General features: G+C 38.3%; 1 protein-coding gene across 1 annotated transcript; it reads right to left on the reverse strand.

Annotated features, from left to right (window-relative positions):
* LOC108259772 (uncharacterized) lies at positions 1–23334 on the reverse strand. Its single transcript, XM_047152096.2, has 20 exons — positions 23313–23334; positions 21491–21545; positions 20686–21348; positions 20140–20232; positions 19687–19766; positions 19272–19375; positions 18436–18647; positions 15477–15733; positions 15258–15380; positions 15003–15150; positions 14369–14404; positions 13804–14074; positions 12494–12657; positions 9727–9867; positions 6450–7151; positions 5649–6347; positions 4846–5529; positions 4648–4746; positions 2143–2178; positions 1–1861 (listed from the first exon to the last, which is right to left on the reverse strand). The coding sequence occupies exons 2-20, from the start codon at positions 21519–21521 to the stop codon at positions 1590–1592; spliced, it is 4815 nt and encodes a 1604-aa protein (XP_047008052.1). The 5' UTR covers positions 21522–21545; positions 23313–23334; the 3' UTR covers positions 1–1589.
* Positions 23335–23932: the final 598 nt, after the last annotated feature.

A 23932-nucleotide genomic window follows, 5' to 3' on the forward strand; every position in this document is an offset into this window, starting at 1 on the left:
TGAGCCTCTGAAAACAAGTTCTTTATTTCAAAACATAAACAGTACTTTTGAGGTCAGATATTTTTAAAACAGTAGAATCAACATGTAAAATCTGAAAAGCTTCCAAATGACTGCCAATGTTTAATTAATTATTACCAGGGTAAAGTTTCCCATTGATAAACGAGGCATAAAACATATATCAAACATACCGTATCTCAGATAACAGACAGATACAATAGCAGTATAGAAGAGGGAAGAAAAACAGTTGATGATTGATCAAATTTGTCTGAATAACATTTGATAAATACAGGTATTCTTTCTGATTTACTTTCTGAGTATTTTTATATTACTCCAAACCCATGTAAAAAAACTGAAGGGAAAAAAAACTACTGCTTGCAAAAGTATTCAACCCCCAGGTTCCAGAAGCTCAAGATGAATGCTATTGTTTTACTTAGGACCAAATTCACTTTTAATTGGCCTTCACCTGTGAAATATTAAAACATCTACCATTTTCTTTGTCATTGAGCAGACTGAAGGAAAGGAGTAAAAATGAAGACTAATGAGCATTCTAAGGAAGTTCAATATCATTTAATAGAATTTCCTTACTTAGGAATGAGGTGTAAAATGATATCCAAGAGGACATCCCAGTAATCACTGTCACGTCAATAGTTAGGATGCAGCATCACACCAACCAAGCACTACCAGGACAAGGCCTTCCCTCAAAACCCAGTGCAAACCCAAGACAGAGACTGTTGAGCTCTTAACTGTTAAGAGCTCTGTATGTATTTTCGAGGACTGTATGGGAGGTTGGCTAGAAAGAAACCATTGCTCAAGAAAAGCCACATGAAGGCACAAGAGTGATCCAGTGAAGATGTGGTTTTTTGGTGTGATGAGATCATGATTGAGTTGGTGTATTTGGGGAAGTTTCAAAGCACGGTGTGGTGTAAACCTAACACAGGTCATACCTCAGTTAAAACCATCCCTAACAGTGAACAATGGTGGTGGCCACATCATGCCCTGGGGATGCTTTTCATCCTCAGAATCGGGGCTTCTTATCAGAAATTTGACGGAGAACAGACGGGGCAAAATATAAGGTGGTAGTACAAGAAATCCTGCTTCAGTTTGCTAACAAACCCCCATAAAAAAAACCCTCAAGCTTGGGAGAAAGATTCAATTTCAGTAGGACAACTTTGCCAAACACAAGACCAATACACAATAAGCAATCCAGATCTGAATCTCACTGTGAATCTGTGGTACTGCTTGAAAATTGAAGAATGGGCAAAAATGACTCTCAAACAGTGTGCAAAGTTGAAAGGAAAGTACTAGCCTGAAAGGACTGAATACTTATGCAAGCAAGATTTTTTCTTCATTTTTTTTAGATCAGTGACAAATAATGATTAGTTGAAAATGTACTTGAAGAGCATAATGGTTTGCAATAACAATGCTGTCTGGTGTGCTATCTGTGTGAGTGTCATTTGTAATCCAGATGAATCTGATGACTTTGAAGGAGGATGAATACTTGAAGGCACTGTACTTGGTTGGAATATTTACTTTGTTTACAATAACACAACTGAAAAATGCAAGCATATGTGCTCTCCATTAAGTGTTAACTAAACCTGAACTGCTCCGATCTCCAGTTCCTCGACCAAGAAGGGCTGCTTCTTTTTAAGAATTTGATAGAATTCAGCTTTCACTTTTCTTCCTCCTGATTCCAGATGTTTGTACAGTTCTCTCATTTTCTCTTGAGGTGTTGACTGTACCTCAATGTAACTGTACATTTCCTTAGTGATCATTTCCTTGCTTCTTAGACTGTCCGCGATCTCCATGATTGAAGTAACTCTCTGAATGAGCATTTCTCTGTGCTGATCCACAAAGTCAGCACCTAAAATGCAGACAGTAATCAAATGATTGTGAACATTAAAGAGACTTTGTAAGTGTTACACATCACACTTCCAATGCATCAGGATATTGGATTGGTGAAAAATCAGCATCACCCATGGAGAACTAATTTCATTTACAACATTTACAGGAAGTTGTCAGAGTTGTAGTAATATTTTATAGAAATATTTCAATGTTTAAATTTGAATGGACTTGTAGGACAGTCTGTTGTGTAAGTCTATCTGGAGTCTCTTGCTTCCAAGAAGTAAACAAAGTCAGACTTACCTGTTACATCTGTTTTGGGTGAGGTTGCCTCTATACCTAATGTGACAAGACAGGAAATAAGGCTTGATATGACTTCATGTAATTTTTTTTTTACAGATTTAGTTATAGTTACGGGCCTCACAGTGGTGTTGGTGTTGCTGTGCACATGCCACCAGACACAAACACTAAGGAAGCGCTTGGGACATTTTACTCACAAGTCCGTGTAAATTACAGACTGCACAACCAGATGGTCTCTTCGTCAATGCTGGGGACTTTAATCAAGCTAACCTCAAACTAGTCCTATCTATATTGCACTGAAATGTCTAGTTTGCAAACAGAGGAAAAAACACATTGGTCCAGGCATTCACAAATGTACTTGAAGCCTACAAAGCCGAACCCCACCCCCGCCTCAGACGATACATATTCACTAGGCTAAATCCAGCCAACAGACCACTGCTCAAATGAAAGAGGCCAGTTCTCAAGCAACTAAGAATATGACCAAAGGGTGTCACTTCAGCTCTATTAGACTGCGTTAACTGTACAAACTGGTCTATGTTTAGAGAAGCAGGGTTAGGGTGACGATGACGTCACCACTGATATGGAGAAGTGCACATCATCTGTTACAGGCTACATTAGCAAGTGTAAAGAAGCTGTCACTGATTCCAAGAACATCAGAGTTAACATTAAGTGTGGTTTTTGTTTCAACCTTGTAATGTTGCCTTCAGATCAGGTGACATGATAGCACTCAGCATATGCTGCAGCAGTGAAGCATCCCTACCGAATGTGCTGAGTGACTTCTACACTTGGTTTGAGGCACAGAACGACATTCCTATGAGAAAGTCCACACTTCCACCAGTCAACCATGTGCTCTGTCTGTTTAAAGTGGATGTAAGGAGAACTCTATCTAGGGTTAATCCACAGACAGCCAGACAGGACCTGTTCTGTATGACTGAGGCTTTCATGGTGACTCATATCAACCTAGCAGGCCATACTAACTTCATGGAACTGCCTAATTGGCAATACAACATCTGCTTGGCTTGCCAATTCAAATGTTCAAGAAGGCGAGACCCTTACTGCTTATCAGGAGTTGCACTAGGCTAGGCTGGATTAGCACTGTCTGTCAATTGACCATCATGCCTGGTAACATCAATACCCCATGATGTTAGCTGTGGCAGGTTGCCATACTCGACTGGAAGTAGGTGAACTATTCAAGACAGATTAAAGAGGCCATGAGTATCCTCAAGGCAAAGACTACACATGTAGAAGTAGATGGTCGAAGGTCAAACTACTACTGTCCTGATCAAATTTAAGCAAGTGTGACCTGTCTACTCTCCACTGGGAGATGATAAGACATGTGTCTTGCAACCTATGGCTTATAGCTTCCTGTGGACGTCAGATAGTCAGGGTCAAGTTCACTTTAGTGTACTTGGTGTCCTATTCCAGAGTTGCCATTAAGTGTCTGCACTCAATGCCTTGGCTAGATTCCAAGACACTTAACAATGTTAACTTGATTTAAGTTTGTATCTTGTTGATTTAAGGCATTTTTTGACACTTAAATGTCAGAAATATAGGATCTCAACAAAAGTCATACTTGTTATATCAACTCAGTAACGCTGCTGGTGAAATCACATGATAAGAAGCTCCTGGAACTTGCAGAAACAAACAAATGGATCCAAGGGTCTCCCTTCCTGCTGCAAAACCCCAGTGAAAGACTTAAAATTGTCCGACCTGTTAAGTGGAACATCTGTGACATTACTGGTGCTGCCGTAAACCAGCCAGATCCCAAGAGAACCATAGGTGCGGAATATGTTCAGGAAGAAGTACCCTAAATTGCCCTCACAGAGGTGGAGGTGATTCAAAGCCATTGGGATATGTATCTTCTTAGGATTCTGAACCAGTGACTCCAAATGTTCTTCTGATGGGGTAGCCATAGGGATCCTTACTTCGTATTGTGTACCCAAGGAGGAGCTCCTGAGTGGCTGCTGATGCAGATACTTGCAAGTGTTGGCAGGCCACTTTTGATATTGCTTAATCTGGCTCAACTTACATGCCAGAAGTGATAAGCTACACTAGCTATCACAAAAGAGTCTTTGGTGATGATTGTGGAGCCCCAGATGCCTGTGGCCCTTTGACCACTGGGAAAGTTCATCCAAGTCCACCCACAGTTCAAATAGTTATGTCAGGGCAGCTGACATGAGGGTGAAGGAGGGAAAGTAGACCCGACTGAATGTCGGGCTTGTGGTTCTTCAAATCAGTGAAGAGAAAAGTTCTCATTCAGTAATTACGTTCTGTACATTGGTGGCACTTGGTTGAAGATAGGACTGCAGGCTTTGGTACAGATTCAGGGATATTTAAAAAATCAATAATGGGAGAATACTAAATGAAATCACACAAGCAGCAAAGAAACAGGACTAAGACTAAGATCCAGCCTTGATACAAATTTATGAGTTCCAACTATTAAGTAATGGTTGATTTTCTTGCTTTTGTCCATGAGGATAAATAGATAAATATAGCCAGTCCACCTACTGAGATGTTTTTGGAAGGTGGGAGGTGACTGCAGAACCTTTGTCGTTCTCTCCAATAATGTCTTTTCCTCTGGTCTCATCTTTTGTAATATATTTGAGTCTTGGTGAAAAAAGAGACAAGTTGTTGTCATAATTAAGATAATTGAAAATGACTATTCTACGGAAAACAGAAGATTGACTGATTTACAAAATAACTCACACACATGTTCGTTGAACACTTTTAACATCCTCTCCATCAGTCTCTCATCCTCTACTTCCTTCGACTCTTCTACTCGTCGTAATGTCTTCGGGACCTTTTCGAAATGATAGCATCCTTTTTCTGTAATCATCTGTATCTTCAGCAGCAGCTCAGTGACCTGAAAACCATCGTGTGCCTGTCTATTGTTAAAGACATGATATCTGTTTCCACATTTCTCAACCAGCCACCGTAGAGCCTCCCCTTCACTCTCAATGTGTCTCTCTATGGTTGTGTTTCCCAGAGAGTCCCCAAAGGTAAACAGAACTATGGTCTGACTCCAGATTTTGTCACCAAGAAGCTTCATGTATCCTGCTAATATTGTTCTGTCTTTCTCTGTGAATATCCTGTCCCCATTTACCACCAGCAGTACAGCACATGGTCCTGGAGGACATTCGGACACACTGAGGACAATCTCCTGTTTAAGCATCTCAGTGCTCTCCTCGACAGGTCTATCAGGCCACCATCCTGGAGCTTCAACTACAGTGAGATTCATCCCTGATACATTTCCCTGTCTCTTGACACAAGTTTTACTTTTACTGTTAAACTCTTTATCGTTCCGAAGGATTGTGTTTCCTGTTGAACTTTTCCCAGAATTCCTGCAGCCCAGCAGTACAATGCTCAGCTCTGAGAAACCGTGTAGGCCACCTGCAGGACACAAATATTCTGATTAAGACCTGAAAAGAAACTCTTTGTTCTCATAGTTAGGATAATCAGGAACAAATACTCTCCCAAAAACAGAACACTGAATTCACAAAATGACTTACGCATGTGTGAGTGAATGAATTCTCTGTGGTTTGACACCCAAAACATCCTCTCCATTGACCTTTCTATCTCTTCTTTCCTCCTATCTTTTAATAGTGATAGATTTGTGTCGATTTCCAAATGGCAGTCTTTGTTTCCTGCCACTATCTCCTCTATCTTTTCCAGCAGCTCTTTGACCTGAATATCATCCCTCTTTTGAATGTTAAAAACATGATATCTGTTTTGACATTTCTCAACCAGCCACTGGAGATCCTCCCCTTCACTCTCGATGTGTCTCTCTATGGTTGTGTTTCCCATAGTGTCCATAAAGGTGAACAGAACTATAGTGTGACTCCAGACTTTGTCACCGAGAAGCATCAGGTATCCTTCTAATATTTCTCTGTCGTTCTTTCTGAACATCCTGTCCCCATTTACCACCGCCAGTACAGCATGTGGTCCTGGAGGACACTCGGACACACTGAGGACAATCTCCTGTTTAAGCATCTCAGTGCTCTCCTCGACAGGTCTATCAGGCCACCATCCTGGAGCTTCAACCACAGTGATCTTCCTATCTGCTGCATTTCCCTTTCTCATTACAGAATCCACAGCTCTGTTTAATTGAAATGCTTCTCCGCGTAGGATGATGTTTCCTGCTGAACTTTTCCCAGCATTCCTGCAGCCCAGCAGCAAAATATTCACCTCTGGAAAATGGTTTGTCGGACCTGCGGTATACAAACAAGACTCTTTGTTGTGATAATTTGTATAATCTAGAAAAACTATTCTACTGCAAACAGAACACTTACTGAATTTATTAAATGACTTACGCATGTGCTTTCTAATTTCTTCTCTCTGCTTTGACACCTTCCTTCTTCTCTCCATTGATCTCCCTTGCACTACTCTCCTTTTCTCTTCCAATTCTTGTAAAATCTTTGTGTCAGTTTCAAAATGGTGACCCCTGTTTCTGTCCACCATCTCCTCTATCTTCTCTAGAAGATCTGTAACCTGCATATGATTCCTATTATCATTCATGAAAACATGATACCTGTTGCCACATTTCTCTACCAGCCATTTGAGGGCATTCCCTTCATCTTCAATGTGTTTTTCAATGGTGATGTTTTCCAGCGAGTCTCCAAATGTGAACAGAACTATGGTGTGAGTCCAGACCTGGTCACCAAAAAGATTCATGTGTCCTTCTAATATCTGTCTATCAATATCTTGAAAATTAATGTCCAAACCTACGACCAGCAGCACAGCATGAGGTCCTGGAGGACACATGGATACACTGAGGACAATCTCCTCTTTAAGTAAATTGGTGCTCTCTTCTACAAGTCTATCATTCAACCATCCTGGAGCTTCAACCAGAGTGATCTTCGTCCCTACTGCAGTTCTTTGTCTCTTTACACATTTTGCAGTTCTACTGAAGCCAAATCTTTTTCTGCCCAATATGGTATTTCCTGCTGAACTCTTTCCCGACTTCACATTTCCCACAAGCAAAATTCTCAGCTCTGAGAGATGTTGGTCTGATCCTGCAACAAAAAATAATGTTAACTTCCACAAAAAATCTATTTGTCATTTTGGCTTTGTCACAAACATTTTCTGAAACAAATAATAAGGAACATTTACATTTACGGCATTTTAAGAGCAGACGTCCTTATCCAGAGCGACTAACAGAAGTACTTTGAAGTCTCTATCAATAAATACATCCCGATATTAATTCACTAGGTCACAGACTAAGAATACCATCAGTCTTAAAACTCTGTTGGGAGGTAATATAGTAAGAAAAACACAAACAATACAAAATTTATTTGTATTTTTAAAATGAAAAGTACTAATTTAAGTACTTTAGGAATAGGTAGGTCTCTAGACGTCATTTGAAGACCACCAGTGATTTGGCTGTTCAGACATCTAGGGTAAGTTCATTCCACCACCTAGGTGCCAGGTCAAATGGTGCTCAGAGGTCGAATGGTGCTCAGAGGAAGACTTGCTAGGAGTGAGTTGCAGTAGTCCCGTCTCGAACTGACAAGAGATTGAACCAGCACCTGAGCGGCCTGTGCGGTTAGAAATGGACGAATCCTTCTGATCCTATAAAGGAGAGATCGTCATGAGTGTGTCAGATTAGCAATGTGAGAGGAAAAGGACAGTTGATTGTCCAAGGTTGCATGCAGTAACTGAAGGTGGGATCAAAGAGTTGTCCAGGGAGGTCACAAGATCCTGACATGATGATGAATCACCTGGGATGAAGAGCAGATCAGTTTTGCTGGGATTAAGTTGCAGCTGTTGAGCTGCCACCCATGATGAGATGTCTGCCAGACATGCTGAGATCTGAGCAGAAACAAGAAGACCTGAGGGAGGGAATGAGAGGATGAATTGAGTGTCATCTGTATAGCAGTGGTATGCGAACCCATGTGAGGATATAACCTCAGCAAGAGATTGAGAATAGAGGGTGAACTGAAGAGTGCCGAGTACTGAGCCTTGTGGGACACCAATGGAGGGTCTGCAGGGAACAAATGTGGATCCCCTCAACATCACCTGGTATGAGCGACCTTCCAGGTAGGAAGCAAACCACTGCCATGGTGCACCACGAATTCCAAGACTCATGAAGGTAGACAAGAGAGTCTTGTGGTTGACTGTGTCAAATGCTGCTGAAAGGTCGAAAGGATGAATACGATTACAGTTTGGCTGATCTAGCAGCATGTAGCTTCTCAGAGACAGCCAAAAAGGCAGTCTCTGTGGAATGTGCTGCTTTGAAGCCGGACTGGTTAGGATCTTGGAGGTTGTTCCGTAAGAAGTAGAGAGTTGAAGTTGTAGAGTTGTAGACAGTGCGTTCGAGGATTTTAGAAAGAAATGAGAGAAGTGATACCAGTCGGTAGTTGCTGATGTCAGAGAGATCCAGAGTGGGTTTCTTCAGGATGGGAATAACCCTTGCTCTCTCGAATGCAGTTGGTAAATGACCAGATGTTATGGAACCATTGAGGATAGTCATGATGAAGAGGAGGAGGTCTTGTGAGATGGTCTGGAGCATTGCGGAAGGGATTGAATCTAATTGGCAAGTGGCAGGATTGCAGGACAAGATGACCTGCAGGATCTCTTCTGTTGCTAGATTAGAAAAATGTTCCAGTGAAGGAGAAGGGGAATCCTCAGTAGGTCGTGTAGGAGTTATGGTAGAAGTGAAGGGCTGGCAGATTTTTTTTAATCTTCATCATAAAAGGTACACTATATGGCCAAAAATATGTGGAGACCTGACAGTAACTGTCTGTAAATATGTGGTTATTTCCCAAACTGTTGTCACAAAATTGGAAACACAATTGTCTAGAATGTCTTTGTATGAGTTAGTATTAAGATTTCCTTTCACTGGAACTAAGAGACCTAGCCTAAATCTGTTCCAGCTTGACAATGCCGTTGTGCACAAACTGAGGTCCACAAACATATGGTTTGCCAAGGTTGATGTGGAAGAAATAGAGTGTCCTACACCGAGCCCAGACCTCAACCCCACCAAACACCTTTGGGAGGAACTGAAACACTTCATGGCGGGCTTTCTTGCCGGACACCACTTACACCACCACTTACACCACTTCTAAAATCTTGTGGAAAGATTTCTCAGAAGAGAGGAGTCTGTTATAGGAACAACTCAATAATAAAGACGCTGGTTTTAGAATGGGATATTCAATACTCATGTGTCCACATACTTTTGCCCATATAGTATAAATATAACAACTTTGGTAATGACTTTTTGTGACTTCCAACACTGTAATAATATTTAAATGTCCTTTGCTCCACATTGAGAACCCCTCTTAAAGCCAATCAATTTAATTCAGTTCAGTTCAATTTTATTTGTTTTATGCTTTTTCAAATATAGTTTCATATCTCTTAAGTGACATTGCCAATGAAAAACTGCCTGAGACTATATGTTGTTATAGCTGTTATTATTGCTGTTCTGACTGAAGAATGTTTGGTATGATCACGTTGTGAGCAAGTCCTGGGATGAAAATATGGATTGTCTCTTTAAGACTACAGCAGCAGTTCTCAGAGACAATAAACACTTGACATTTGTGGATGTAATTGATATGATTGAGTATAGATAACCATGATCTAAAATCTTACCAGATCCGAGGTAAGTGAGTGCCATGTTTAACTGTTCCTCCAGCTCTTTTTCACATCTACAATGCAAGATAAAAACACATTTTGCTAAAGAACATTTCACAGTGTCATGCTGTACGGACATCAAAACCAGGATAAACCTGGCTAATTAACTAATTAAAAACATGCCACATCTTCAGCTGTACACAATGACAGCAGGACAGGTAGAGCTGGAACAGGAATTAGAAAGACATGAATCAAGAAACTGTGGCATGTACCAAACTTCAGCAGAATTCAAACTGAAAACAGAGCCAACTTACTATTACTCAGAAATATTCTTTGTTAAATGCAGGTCACCAACCAGTGATTCAGTTTTGTAGTGCCGTGTGAAAAAGCACACAAATAGAATTCATTTATTAATTTACAAAGATTTAAAAGCTACTACCAAGTTATTATTATTATTATTATTATTATTAACTGCCTAATCATTACTGTAAAATAAAAACTACAGATTAATTTCGGAAGAGGTAGACCGCCTTTAGACGTCATTTGAAGACCGCCAGAGACTCACCTAGGTGGAGTAATAAATTCTAATGCTGCACGTACATCAACAAGCTACTTGTAGAACCGGTTCCTTTAAATTAAAGATGATTCATTTCCAAGAAACTGCTGAAAGACAAAAACAAAGCACAGACTATAAGATGTCATGCTGCTTATTGCTGTCCTGGAGCTGGTTCACGTCAACAGGTCGCCGTGGATATGCCAGTTGGCCAGACGGACGATGCTGGTAAAAACTAATATACATTATTGGTGCTCAGACTGGCTTTAAAAATACTGCAAAATACTAAACAGTTCTTCCAACTTGCTGGGTTTTTGGGTGCTGGGTCAAACTGAGTTATTAATGAGCAAGCCAGCATACTAACAATAAAGACTTCCACATTTACTTTAACTACAATGAGGATGAAGAAGCTTGAACAAGCTTTATAGATCTAAAGCTTGATCTAAAGTAAAACTCCCCCTAACCTATATAAAAGCACCATCACAAATAAAACAGTGTTTAGTGTAGAATAACAGAAATAACCTTCAGACTAAGAATACATTACATTTGTGTAAAACGGTAAATGTAAATGAAAGGTTTCGATTAAAATATGAAAGATTATTCAAGGTTAAAATATGAAACATTCCATAAGCAGCAGAAATGATGTCTAGATGATTCCTACCTTACGCTCTCACTGTTGTTGAGGAAATGACATATGAGCAGTTCAACAGTCTGCTTTCTTTGTGCTTTAAGAATTTAAGCCTGTATATAGGTTGACGCCCACAGGAATGTACAGTCATTATGCAACCCTAAATAAAGGAACAGTTTTGTTTGACAACATTCGAAAAAGGAGTTATTTATTATCCATGACTTGAACTCTATGTATCTTCTGAACTATTGGGAGTTTGCTTCGGTACCAGCACCTTGTGTTCACTGTGTGCAACAAGAACAAGGATGACCAAAAAAAATACCCATAAAAACCTTCAAACTTGTAGAACTACATGAATATTTAAAGTGAAATATGTCATGTGAAAGACAAAGTTTAAAAAGGTTAATTACAGCTAATAAGACAGTGTTAACGTTTCATGAAAATGGCCACCTAAAGGATCCATCATTATAATTCCTTCAGTCCCACCTGAGGGAGCTGCTGTCTGCTCACGCTTCACTGACTAATAACTGTAGAAGCATCAACCTGAAACACAATACTTCTTCATTTCAACATCTTCCTATGAATATTAATAATATTTGATACTTTCACAGACTGGACTTCCAACTAGACGTTGACAGCAAGAGTGGGATTCCATGCGACCCAACAAAAAAAGTTTGAGTGGGTTGGATTGGATTGGTGAAACTTTCTAGGGATGCTGGTGGGATTGGTTAAGAGTGTCTGCATTAGTGGGTGTAATTGGTCCAGTGTTCTGTGGCAGTTTACAACAGGATCTTTCTAATCCTGTTATAAGGAGCTATTGATTTGGGTCTATGAATAAGTAGCTATTCATCTGATTTGGACGACAAAAGCACTGCTCCAGTGGGTTCCGAAAGTATTCAGATTCAAACCCTTCACGTTTTCAACAATTGATTGTATTATTGTACATATAATGAAATTAAAATGGATTTAATGATCATTTTTTGACCTTTAATCTGAATACAAAATCATCCATAATGACAAAATAAATTGTACACACACAATAAGAACAAAGAACACTGACATTACAAGTGTGTGCATGTGTTAAACGCGACAACAGTCCTGTACAGTCGAGTCCAAGTATTTGGACAATAATTGTATAATTTTGCCTCTTTACACCACTACAATGGATTTGAAATGACGTAGTTGAGATGTGATTGGAGTGTGACTTAACTTTAATTCAAGAGTTTTTTATTATTATTATTATTATTATGAACCATTTACATTACAGCTAATTTTTTTTATTTATTTATTTTTTTAACATAGTCCTTCCATTTTCCAAGTGGACAAATAAACAACCATAAATATTAGGATTATTTTTAATACTTTGATGCAAATACTTTATAGTCAGTGACTGAGATCTGGATTCCATGGACCTCACAAAATGCTTTCTTCCCTTGAGATGTTTTGCCAGAACTTTACTGCAGCTGCTTGTTTGTATAATAATAATAATAATAATAATAATAATAATAATAATAAACTTTTACAGTAGCTCTTCATGACCCTGTTGCTGGTTCACCGGTTGTCCTTCCTTGGACCACTTTTGGTAGGTACTAACCCCTGCATACCGGGAACATCCCACAAGACCTGCGCTTTTATCTGGGTCAGAGCCTGTATATCACAATCTGGCCCTAGGTCAAAGTCTCTCAGATCCTTACACCCGCCCATTTCTCCGGCTTCCAACAGATCAACTTCGAGACCTGACTGTTCACCTGATGCCATACAGTTTATACTGTTTATCCAGTGATGTAATCAGATGATGAAAGTGATTTATTTCAGAACAGGAAATAATGTGTATGAGTGTGTGTGTGTGTGTGTGTGAGAGATGTAAGCAAGATGAAGACAACAATACAATAGCAGTGTACTCCAGGATTAACCCTTTAAGATCCTTTATTAATACACTTATGAACAGCAGAACTACATTTACATTTTCAGAACTACACACTAGTCTATATATTATTAGTATCAATAGTATTATAAGTAGCAGTATAAAAATGAGTATTGTTAGTAGTAGAATTAAGGAATAATCTTAGTAGTACATGCATGTTGTAGAAGATGCTATAATTATTTATTTAAAATTAAAAACAATAATTATTATTATTGTTAGCAATAGTAGTAGTATTGATTTTAGTAATAAAATTGTTACCAGTAATTGCCTTAGTTGTATTACAGATCTTTTTATTAGGCGGTGTAGTATTTATAATATTAATATCTGTAGTTGCAGCAGTAGTAGCCATTATAATAGTAGTATTAATACCAGTAGTAACAGCAGTAGCTGTATATAAATAAACTCTCTATGATCATTTAAAGCAAAGGCAATGAAACAAATTCATACATCTGTAACTAACTTTGTTTTGTGCACATTAGATTTCAGGAGGTGTTAGTCTGTTATTCCACTAGAGGGCAAAATAGAGCCACACACACACACACAAACTCAGATACTGACAATATGCTAATGAAGTGTAATTATTCATTAACAAGCTGAAAATATGATGCTGTTGCGTGTTTCTCAGAATCAGTAATAAAGTAAATAAAGAGATTTGTTTGTAATTAAAATAAGTTTGACACCCCTGCTCTAAAAATTCAGATACAGCAAATAATAATATACAATATAGTCAACAATAATAAATGTCCATATTAAGTACTTCATCAAACCTCTGGAAATAAAAATACTCGAATAATCACATAATAAATCAGAATAAGCACAAATGTACACCTTTTTTTATATCACCCAGATGTGGAAATTATTTGAAAATAAGGTTGTAAGATTTACTTTTATATACCATATTCACGGTAGCAGTGAGAAATATAAAATATAGCATAATGTGTGTTAATGTCGTTTACTCAGCGTGTGAGATTTACTGCATTAAGTGTTGACTAAGCCTGATCTGACTCAGACTTCAAATCGTCTACTAAATAAATGTACTTCCTTTCAAGGATGTCATAGAATTCTTCTTTCGCAGCTATTCCCCCTGAGTCGAGACATGCGTACAATGCTCTCATTTTATCCTGAGGTGTTGGCTTTGCCTGAATGTTATTGTACATTTCAGCAGTAATCATGTTCTTGCTCTTTAGACCGTCTGCAACCTCCATTACTGAAGGAACTCTCTGAATGAGCTTTTCTCTGTGTTTGTCCACAAAGACAGCACCTGAAATACAAATGATACTCGAATGACTGTAAACATTAAACTGTCTAATTGGATGATGAACCTGTAAGTCCCTGTATTTCAAACACACACCGCTAACATTTACAGTAAATCATTCGGTTTGTAGGAATATTTTATATAACGATTAATATAACATTAGGTTTTCCTAGACAAGATTAAATAACCAAAATATTTGCACGTGTCCATGTTAGGAAATAGTTCAATACATTTGCAGTACAGTCTAATGCACCTAAAAGTGTATTCGTTCCAGCAGGTAATTAATTCAGACAGGCTTACCTGCTGTATCCGTGTTTGTTGAGACTGCCTCTGTATCTGACATGACAAGACAAGACAGCAAGACCTGAGACTCAGGACTTTACATAATTAAATGCCTAGAGATAAAGTTCATGAAAATAATCAAAAATCATTCATTCATTAACCTTCAATAACCAATAATAGAAAAAAATATGTAATTCTCCTGCCTTATTCAACCTCTTATTAAACGTAGAGAGACATTTAAACAAACGGTGGGTATAAATCGTTCAGTGGGCTATAGGCTATACATTTTGGTTACTACCATTTCTCATCCAAACTAGAAAATCCTGGACAGGCCACGCCCACAAGAGACAAACGTGCAACAGGTCATCTGCTGCTGTGAATGTAAGGATGGGAGGAGCTACAGTCTGGGCTAGGAAGAAATCGGCCCCAGGGTCACGTCTGTATAGTTTGTGCATTATTCTTATGAACACTGGTGGTGCTGTTGCTTAGTTTCACAACCCGTAATAACAGCAAATTTGGTTGTGTTGCTGGCAAAAACGTCATCAATGCCACCTTCTATTTCTATTATTATATTCTATGGGGTTAACCCATTTACACCGGCCACTCTTGAACGCGTGCACACTGCACATTTAGAGAATGAACATTTGTTCACCTGTAAGAAGCGGGACATCACGTGGGGTCCACACCTCCTGGCCATTTTCATCCAAAAGACTTAGAGTGATCTTATCAGGCTCGGTATTAAACAGCACCTCAAACGTAGGGTGATAGTTGGGGCCGTAGTCAAGATCAAACGTCTCTTTCTAAGGAAACAGGTGACCGAGATTATTCCAGAAAGTTAACAATGTTTCTTAAAATATGACCAAGTGTTGATGAGCTTCGTGTTGTAGTCAAACGAGTCGGACGTTACCTCTGGTTGAGGTACGTAATCACGCTCAGTAGTTTTACAGCACGGCCTGTATAGTTTCCCAGGGATCAGCTGACATTTGGAGGTTGTCTCGATGTTCTCATTGCACTTGCGTTGTTTCTGCACCTTCAAGAGAAAGGAAATGAAATGGTGTTTGTGGTGCTCATGTGGATAGCATCAGGAATAACGTAATATGTTAACATTTTCATTAAAGCAGATTACCTCTTTAACTGGCACATTCCCTGGCAACAGATGGATGTTCAGTTTACTCACACTGTGTTTTTCAGTCTTTTTTTTATGGAACAAGAGAACTTGGGCTCTAATGGGATACGCTTGGAATACCAGCGCTTTTAATAAACCAAAGAGGGAGAGACCATGGATGTGTATGATCACATGTGTGTCTGTTACTTTTAGCGGCTGAATGATCTCCACATTTCCACTAGTTGCGTGCGCCACAGTCAATTTAACCACATTGGTAACTGTAACAAACAATGAAGGCATTTTGGATCATCATCATCATCATCATCATCATAATAATAATAATAATAATAATAATAATAATAATAATACCACCCTCACTAATATTGGTACCCTTGTTAAATATGAGTAAAGAAGACTATGAAAATTGTCTTTATTGTTTAACCTTTTGTTCACAAAAATACTCTGCTCTCGTGGAAATCCAACAATTGCAAATAAAACACACACACACAAATATATCTTTGTTAAAATGTTTATCTTTGTTTCACACCTATGAAAAATAAAGTTGAAGTATATTTCCATTGATATTTTAGATTGTTTAGTACACCTGAGTGATTAGGAACCGGAAATTGTTCAACCATGACTTCCTGTTTCACAGGGGTACAAATATGAGGTAAGACATAGGCCAAATTCCCTTAGTCATTCATAACGGGTAAGACCAGAGGAATATAGCTGTGATGTGCGGCAAAATGTTATTGAGCTTCACAAAATGGGAAAGATTTACCAAGGGTGGCAAAAAAATTTTTTTTCACGAGTCAGCTCGGATTTTAATTAATTATTTAATTAAGTAAGTAATCATATATTTAAGTTTAATGGCGATGGTCTAGATGATGTTAAAAATTCTGTCTTCGATGCTTCTGCTCAAGAAAAATCTGCCGGCCTTGGTAGCGTGAACTACACGGCATTTGCGTATTATGTTTAATGAGCCCAGAAAATTGACCCAATTGCAGCTTATTTATTAGTGATTAATAGGTCATCATTTCAATAGGTAATAGGTCTCATGACTGAGATACCACAGCCTAATTAACCTAATTTGCAACTAATTAGGTTAATTGGGAAGGGGTCAGTAACATGATTGGGTATAAAATGAGTATCTTAGAGAGGCAGAGTCTCTCAGAAGTAAAGATGGGATGGAATCTGGATGGAAGCATATGTTGCTCTAAAACCTGTATATACCTTTCAGCCTTGATGGTGCAAGCTGCCCATTCCATAGGCACTAATGTACCCCCATACCATCAGAGATCAGGCTTTTGTACTGAGTGATGATAAAAGCTGGATGGTCCTTCTCCTCTTTAGTTTAGAGGACGCAGCGACCATGATTTACAAGAAGAATTTCAAATTTTGATTCGTCTGACCACAGAACAGTTTTCCAGTTTGCCTCAGTCCATTTTAAATGAACTTTGTCCTAGAGAAGACCGCAGCGTTTCTGGATCATGTTCACATATGGCTTCTTCTTTGCATAATAGAGCTTTAACCAGCATTTGTGGATGGCACGGTGAACTGTGTTCACAGACAATGAGTTCTGGAAGCGTTTCTGAGCCCATGCAGTGATTTCCATTACAGAATCATGCCTGTTTTTAATACATTGCCGCCTGAGGGCCCGAAGATCACGGGCATGCGATATTGATTTTCACCCTTGTCCTGCGTGAACAGAGATTTCTCCAGATTCTCGGAATCTTTTGAGGATGATGATGATGATGATGATGATGATGATGATATGTACTGTAGATGATGAGATATTCATAGTCTTCATAATTTTACGTCGAGGAACATTATTCTGAAATTGTTCCACAAATTGCAGGCGCAGTTTTTCGCAGATTGATCGGTGAACCTCTACCCATCTTTACTTCTGAAAGACTCTGCCTCTCTAAGATACTCTTTTAATCCCCAATCACATTACTGACCTGTTCCCAATCAACCTCCAGCTATTTCTTTTTACTAACACTTACTTTCCCAGCGTTGTGTTGCTCCTGTCCCAACTTTTTTGAGATGTGTTGCAGCCATCAAATTCAAAATCACCTTATTTTTCTCTTAAAACGGTACATTTCCACAGATGAAACATTTGATATGTTTTCTATGTTCTATTGTGAATAACATACGGGTTTATGAGATCTGCAAATCATTCCATTCTGTTTTTATTTTATTTAAACTTTTTTGGAATTGGGATTGTATGTACAAGCAAAAAAAAAAATTACAAGTTTTAAAAAAATGTATTAGATAGTGCAGACACTTGTTAAATAAAAACCTCAGAATAATTAATAAACAAACAAACAAACAAATAAATAAATAAAAACAGATTTTCTTAATTTACTTATTACCATGGTAATATGCCTTTATTTCGAGAAACTGCTTAATTTCATTTAAACATTCACACTATTTTTAATTAGCAGAAACAGGCTTCGACAGGAAATGCTCATTTCACTTACTCATTAGGGCAAACACACCAAATTTGCTCATTCTGAAAGATGCACTCTTCCATAGACCCTGTTAATAAATCAGTTCGGATGTTGTTTTCTCAGGTGTTATCACATTTGCACATTTTTACACGTGCAAATCACTGGTAAACCCAGGCCGGAGAGAATTATGTAACGCTAGCTATGTTGGCTCCAGGCTGGTATAAAGAATTTAATATTTAATGTTTGATGAATGTTGAGAGGATTGTTGAGGGCTGAGAGGAATAGCTCAAATCCAACATTTAGTTGGTTCTACAAGCAGCTATTATTCTTCATCTATATAGTGACACTGTGTATGTTACAAGAATGATTTTTATTACAAATGTGTCTATATGCAATTTAGTCTCATTTTAAACTTACATCTTGCGATGAGCAAGTCATTTTCAGTCATGTTAAATACAATACTGCAGCATCGCACACAATATTCACCTACACACCCTTTATTAACTGTTAGTGAATGGTCAACGTACCGGTCTCACAGTGTGGAAAGTGCAGACGATGGATACAACCTTCAGGGCTGTTGATATCATACAGAGGTCCCGCAGGCTCCTTTTGACCCAATCCATCCAAGCGTCTCCTGTCCCAGGATACTATTCTGTACAGCACTTCCCCTTTACCTTCCGTCTCAAACACAAGTTCAGTCACTCCGCACTTAAACCGACCAGCATGAGGGCAAAGAAACCTGAACAACAGAAAACTCAGCTGAGCATGTGTTTGAATGCAGGGATGGACAAATCATAGGTTTTTTTTTTAATTACATGATATTTATTACATAGAAGCTGTTGACATGCAGTAAATATGAATTTTATTCTATGAGACTGGATGCTAGATACATAAATACACCAGTAAGGCCATAAACATGCGCGATACACATCCGGCAGATACCTATAATTAAAATAATGGGACGTGAACAAAACCAAAATTAGAAAGATTAAACATAGAACTTTACACTATATACATGCTTACACCAGCGGAAGCACGATGGGTTCAAACGGGTTTATGGTATATGCCATGATCTATGGGATTGTGCAAGCACTATGGATAAGTGCGGAATTTTATTTATTTTTTGTTTGCTTGTGTTAGTGTTTCCATGTACACAAGTGGTCCTTATTCTGTGTGAAAAACACAAACAGAATAAACACCAAATAAAAAACTATTATTTTGCAAAACTCAGTAAATCTACTCGTTTGTGGGCTGAAAAAAAAACATAATAGCCGAGACAAAACCTGTGTCCCCTACTGTAGACGCCCAAGCTACTGACGTGACCAACCCTGGAGTGACCGAATTAAATAAGCATGTATGATACCTGTATTTATCTTCGTCCTTATCCTCAGAACACCTTTTAACCAGTTCAGGAGTAAATTCTTGGATGTCTTCTGGGTGCTGAACACTTCGGTTTGAAATTTGTTTCTAAGACAAATGTAAATAGTCAAGTTGGTGTCTCTTTATTTCTGAATTAAGATGCATTTTACATAAGTAGTTTTTTTTTTTTTTTTTTTACATAAATCAAGTAATTGTTCCCAATCAAATCAGTATCTATTTAGATAGTGTTTATTTATTCCTACGGTGGTCACTAAAGTTCTCTAGGTGTGAAGAATAAACACATTCATTCATTCATTCATTCATTCATTCATTTTCCCATCCACACACACACACACACACACATTTACACACACATCCATATTTAAGGACAATTAGCCACAGCCAGTTGACCTACTGACATGTTTTGGGGAGGTGTGAAGACCCTTGTAGGAACCTTGGGTAGGATGTGTGGGTTGAGGTTTGCCTGCTGACTCCTTTCCTATAAAACACAAAAATATTTTTAGACAGAATTTGAACAGATTATAATATATAAACTGTTCTAACTGGGCTTGATTAATCACAGTCCTCATGAGCGAGTCTAGTGAATGAGAGTAAATTACTAAAGCATCTTGGAATATTTATACAATGTTGTACAATAATTCTTTATTTTATTATTAAAAAATGTAACACTTGGCATTATTTCCTTAATTTAGCGCCACACAGGAACAGGGGTAAAACAAGACATGTTCTAAAGGTAGCTAAACCAAGAGGAGAATATTTTGTGGCAAGAGGATAAACAAACGTTTATTTATTTATTACACAGTGTCCTCCTCCTGCTCAACATTTTAATGAGTAAATGCAGACGTACTTACCAGGGTTGTTTAGATGTGTAATGGAACCGGGGCGGGAGGGAATAGGGGAACACATCCGAGCAGGCCGACGAACAGGAGGAGAGTTCGAAGCTGCTGAAAAGTAGTACAAAAGTAGGAATGAAAATAGGCACGCAAATTCATAAAATCAATAGCCTTACTCTTTTTTTTTTTTTTAAAAATGTGAAGCTCCTCATGGACCTGGCTGGAAGTCAGTGTTGGACAAGCTATTAATTCTTGAATTATTTATTCAACTACATTAAAGCTCTCCATCACTAACTACACTAACAATTACATGCCAAAAGTAGCTAAACTACACACTACTTTCAGTCATTGTTTTTGACTTAATAATGAACAACTAATATTAATTTGGACAGTTACTCATGAGGACCGATCGTGGCTCAGCGGTTAAGGCTTTGGGAAATTGATCCGAAGGTCTAAATGCTAGAAGCACCAAATGAGTAATTGCAAATGTTAAACAAAGTGGGTCAGGGGGTGTCAATAAATCTATAGGCAGATAACACATCAGCAAACACCACATGAACTCACCTGCAGAATCTTCCACCTTTCTTTCCTTTTCCTTATGTTTCTTTGTCTTTTTCTTTGTCTTATGCTCTGCTTTTGTGTCCATTTCAAAATGGCAGCCTCCATTTCCTGCCACCATCTTCTCTATCTTCTCGAGCAGCTCTGTGACCTGAGAGACATCATCTCTCTTTTCATTGTTAAACACATGATATCTGTTTCCACATTTCTCAGTCAGCCACTGGATGTACTCTTTTCTTCTCTCCATGTATTGCTCGAGGGTTGTGTCTCTCAGAGAGTCCCCAAAGGTGAACAGAACTATGGTATGATTCCAGACATCGTCACCAAGAAGATTCAGATATCCCTCCAACACATTTTTCTCACTCTTCCACGATTTGACGTCTAGACGCAGGACCAGCAGAACAGCGTGGGGACATGTGGATGCACTGAGCACAATCTCCTGTTTAAATGACTCAGTGGAGTTGCTTACAGTTTTATTTCTCTGCCATCCTGGAGCTTCAACCACTGTGATCTTCCTCCCTGCTACTTCTCCATGTCTCTTCACACACTCTGCGCTTGTCCGTAAAGCAAATTCGTCTCTGCCCAGGATGGTGTTTCCTGATGAACTTTTCCCAGCTTTCCTGCAGCCCAAGAGCACAATCCTCACTTCAGGGAGATGGTGTGCGTCACCTGCAGGGCAAAAATAGAAAACATTTTTGTCTCCATCAATGCCTTTGATTAAGTACTGGTTATGTTGTGACTACTGGGAACAGTGAGTGATGCATAACTGCAATCCGTGGGTTTGTTTCAAGGTTTTTATCTAAAAACTCACCAGATCCATAACTGAGGTCACTGGAGGACATCTTTACTCCACCTTTCTTTTACATCTGTGATGAAAAATGAAAACATTTGCTACCACATTTGATAATCATGGGTCATATGGGGAAATATGGGGGGAGTCCAGGAGAGGGGGGGGCATGCGAACGGGACCAAAACGTTATAATTTACTCTCCAGCGATAATGCATCATGGTAACAGAAGACAATATAAGGTTTCAATTCTGCTATAAAACCATACAAAATATCTAGAGGACCTCGTTCATAAATGCACGGAAGTAGAGACGCCAAATTTATCTAGGTTGGCTAAGCTACGTAATCTGATCGCGACAAACACAACTGCTTCTGCTGGCCTACATTGTATTCACGAAAATGAGCTTGTAATAAATGATCATGTGTTACACATTGAAATTGCACATTACTTTTGATAACATTAAATGACTACATTTACAAGTAGACGTGTTTTTTTTTCCCCCGACCTCTGTAGATGTGTGCAGATGTTCAAAATTGCATAGTGTCCTCATTTTTTGTATATAGCTATAACAATCTTTAAATGTTCCATGATGTAGTGGGTGAATGAAATGTCACAAGACAGAAAAAAACTGTCTGTCAGAAAAGGGGAGGGTCAAACATGTCAAACGTGTACGTGTACTATAGCTCAATAGCTCTTGAGACCATAAAATTAAGATTCCAGTAGACTGCTAAAAATAACAGAGAAAATAAGATACACGGATAATAATAATTCAATGTAAATAACCTGTCCATGAGAGTAATGTTGTAAATAAGTCCAATCCAAGACATTATACACACGATGCATCATCAAGTACAAGCCGTGAAGACAGAACAGGTAGAGCTGGAGCACGAGTAAACAAGACCTGAAACATTAAACCAGTCTTGTGACATTTTTGTTTTGTTTTACTGTAAGAACACTGCTGGAAAGAATGCATCATGGGACAAGTCAAACCAAGGACTTCTCATTACTGTACAGGACTTTACAGTACAGCACCAAAAACACAGGCTGAGTCGCTCAGACTGCTAGAACATGTTTGCTGGTGGAAAAGGAAACAGTTTGTGAATGATCGACATCGTAGACATGTTCTTTTAGGAAAAGAATACAACAGTAAGGCGATTAGAAAGTCCCAAATATTTGATTGATATAGTCGAATAATAAAGAAAACAAGGTCGTCTACCAGCTTGATCAGCTCGGCCTGAGTTTTAGCAGCTAGACGTTCAGACCAAGCTGGATTTATCAGCAGGCTAAGGTCCAAAGGTAGACCGTATCCAGGTAAAGAGATACCGAAGTATTTCTGAGAATGTACAGTAGTATGGCATGTATTTATCATTACAATGCTGATCAAAATACTTTACAATCCACAACTATTGGTTCTACTTTTAATTTTTATTTTAATGACTCGCACTACAAACTTTAAGTTACGTGACATGAAGTTCTCGATACACCTACAGAACAGATGTGTTTACAGGACATTAATAGTATTAGTATTATTTTTAAACCTGTTACGCTGTGGTAAATGGTCAATATGAAATAAAAAATTAAAGTAGATATAACAGCACATGCTTTGTGACGGAATTATTATTTCAATGTATTTATTTAGTTTTATTTTGTCACCTAGCCAAATTGAATTAGCACCATGAATAAAAGCACCATGAGAATGAAAAGATTATGTAGAATCGGCATTAATGTTGGAAGTGCAGTTCAGATAAACTATAATACTGTAAATTTCTGTAAAAATAGATTGTGAAAATGAAATGCTTTGAATAGATATAAAATTGCTGGAAATAATGCACAAATTATTCCTACCTGACTCTCTCGCTGCTACTGTTGAGGAAATAACAGGTGAACAATTTAAACTGTGTTCATTCTTTCTTTACTTTCTTTTTTTTTTTTTTTGCAAATGAGTTCAGCACCATCTACTGGTAGATAGTCTATGGCCTATAAAAGCACCATCACAAATAAAACAGTGTTTAGTGTAGAATAACAGAAATAACCTTCAGACTAAGAATACATTACATTTGTGTAAAACGGTAAATGTAAATGAAAGGTTTCGATTAAAATATGAAAGATTATTCAAGGTTAAAATATGAAACATTCCATAAGCAGCAGAAATGATGTCTAGATGATTCCTACCTTACGCTCTCACTGTTGTTGAGGAAATGACATATGAGCAGTTCAACAGTCTGCTTTCTTTGTGTTTTTGCTTTAAGAATTTAAGCCTGTATATAGGTTGACGCCCACAGGAATGTACAGACATTATGCAACCTTAATTAAAGGAACAATTTGTTTGACAACATTCGAAACTATTTATTATCCATGACTTGAACTCCATGTGTCTTCTGATCTATTGGGAGTTTGCTTCGGTACCAGCACCTTGTGTTCACTGTGTGCACCAAGTAGAAGAACAAGGATGACCACAAAAATAA

Source organism: Ictalurus punctatus, chromosome 28, assembly GCF_001660625.3.
Source record: "Ictalurus punctatus breed USDA103 chromosome 28, Coco_2.0, whole genome shotgun sequence".
Lineage (NCBI taxonomy): Eukaryota > Metazoa > Chordata > Actinopteri > Siluriformes > Ictaluridae > Ictalurus > Ictalurus punctatus.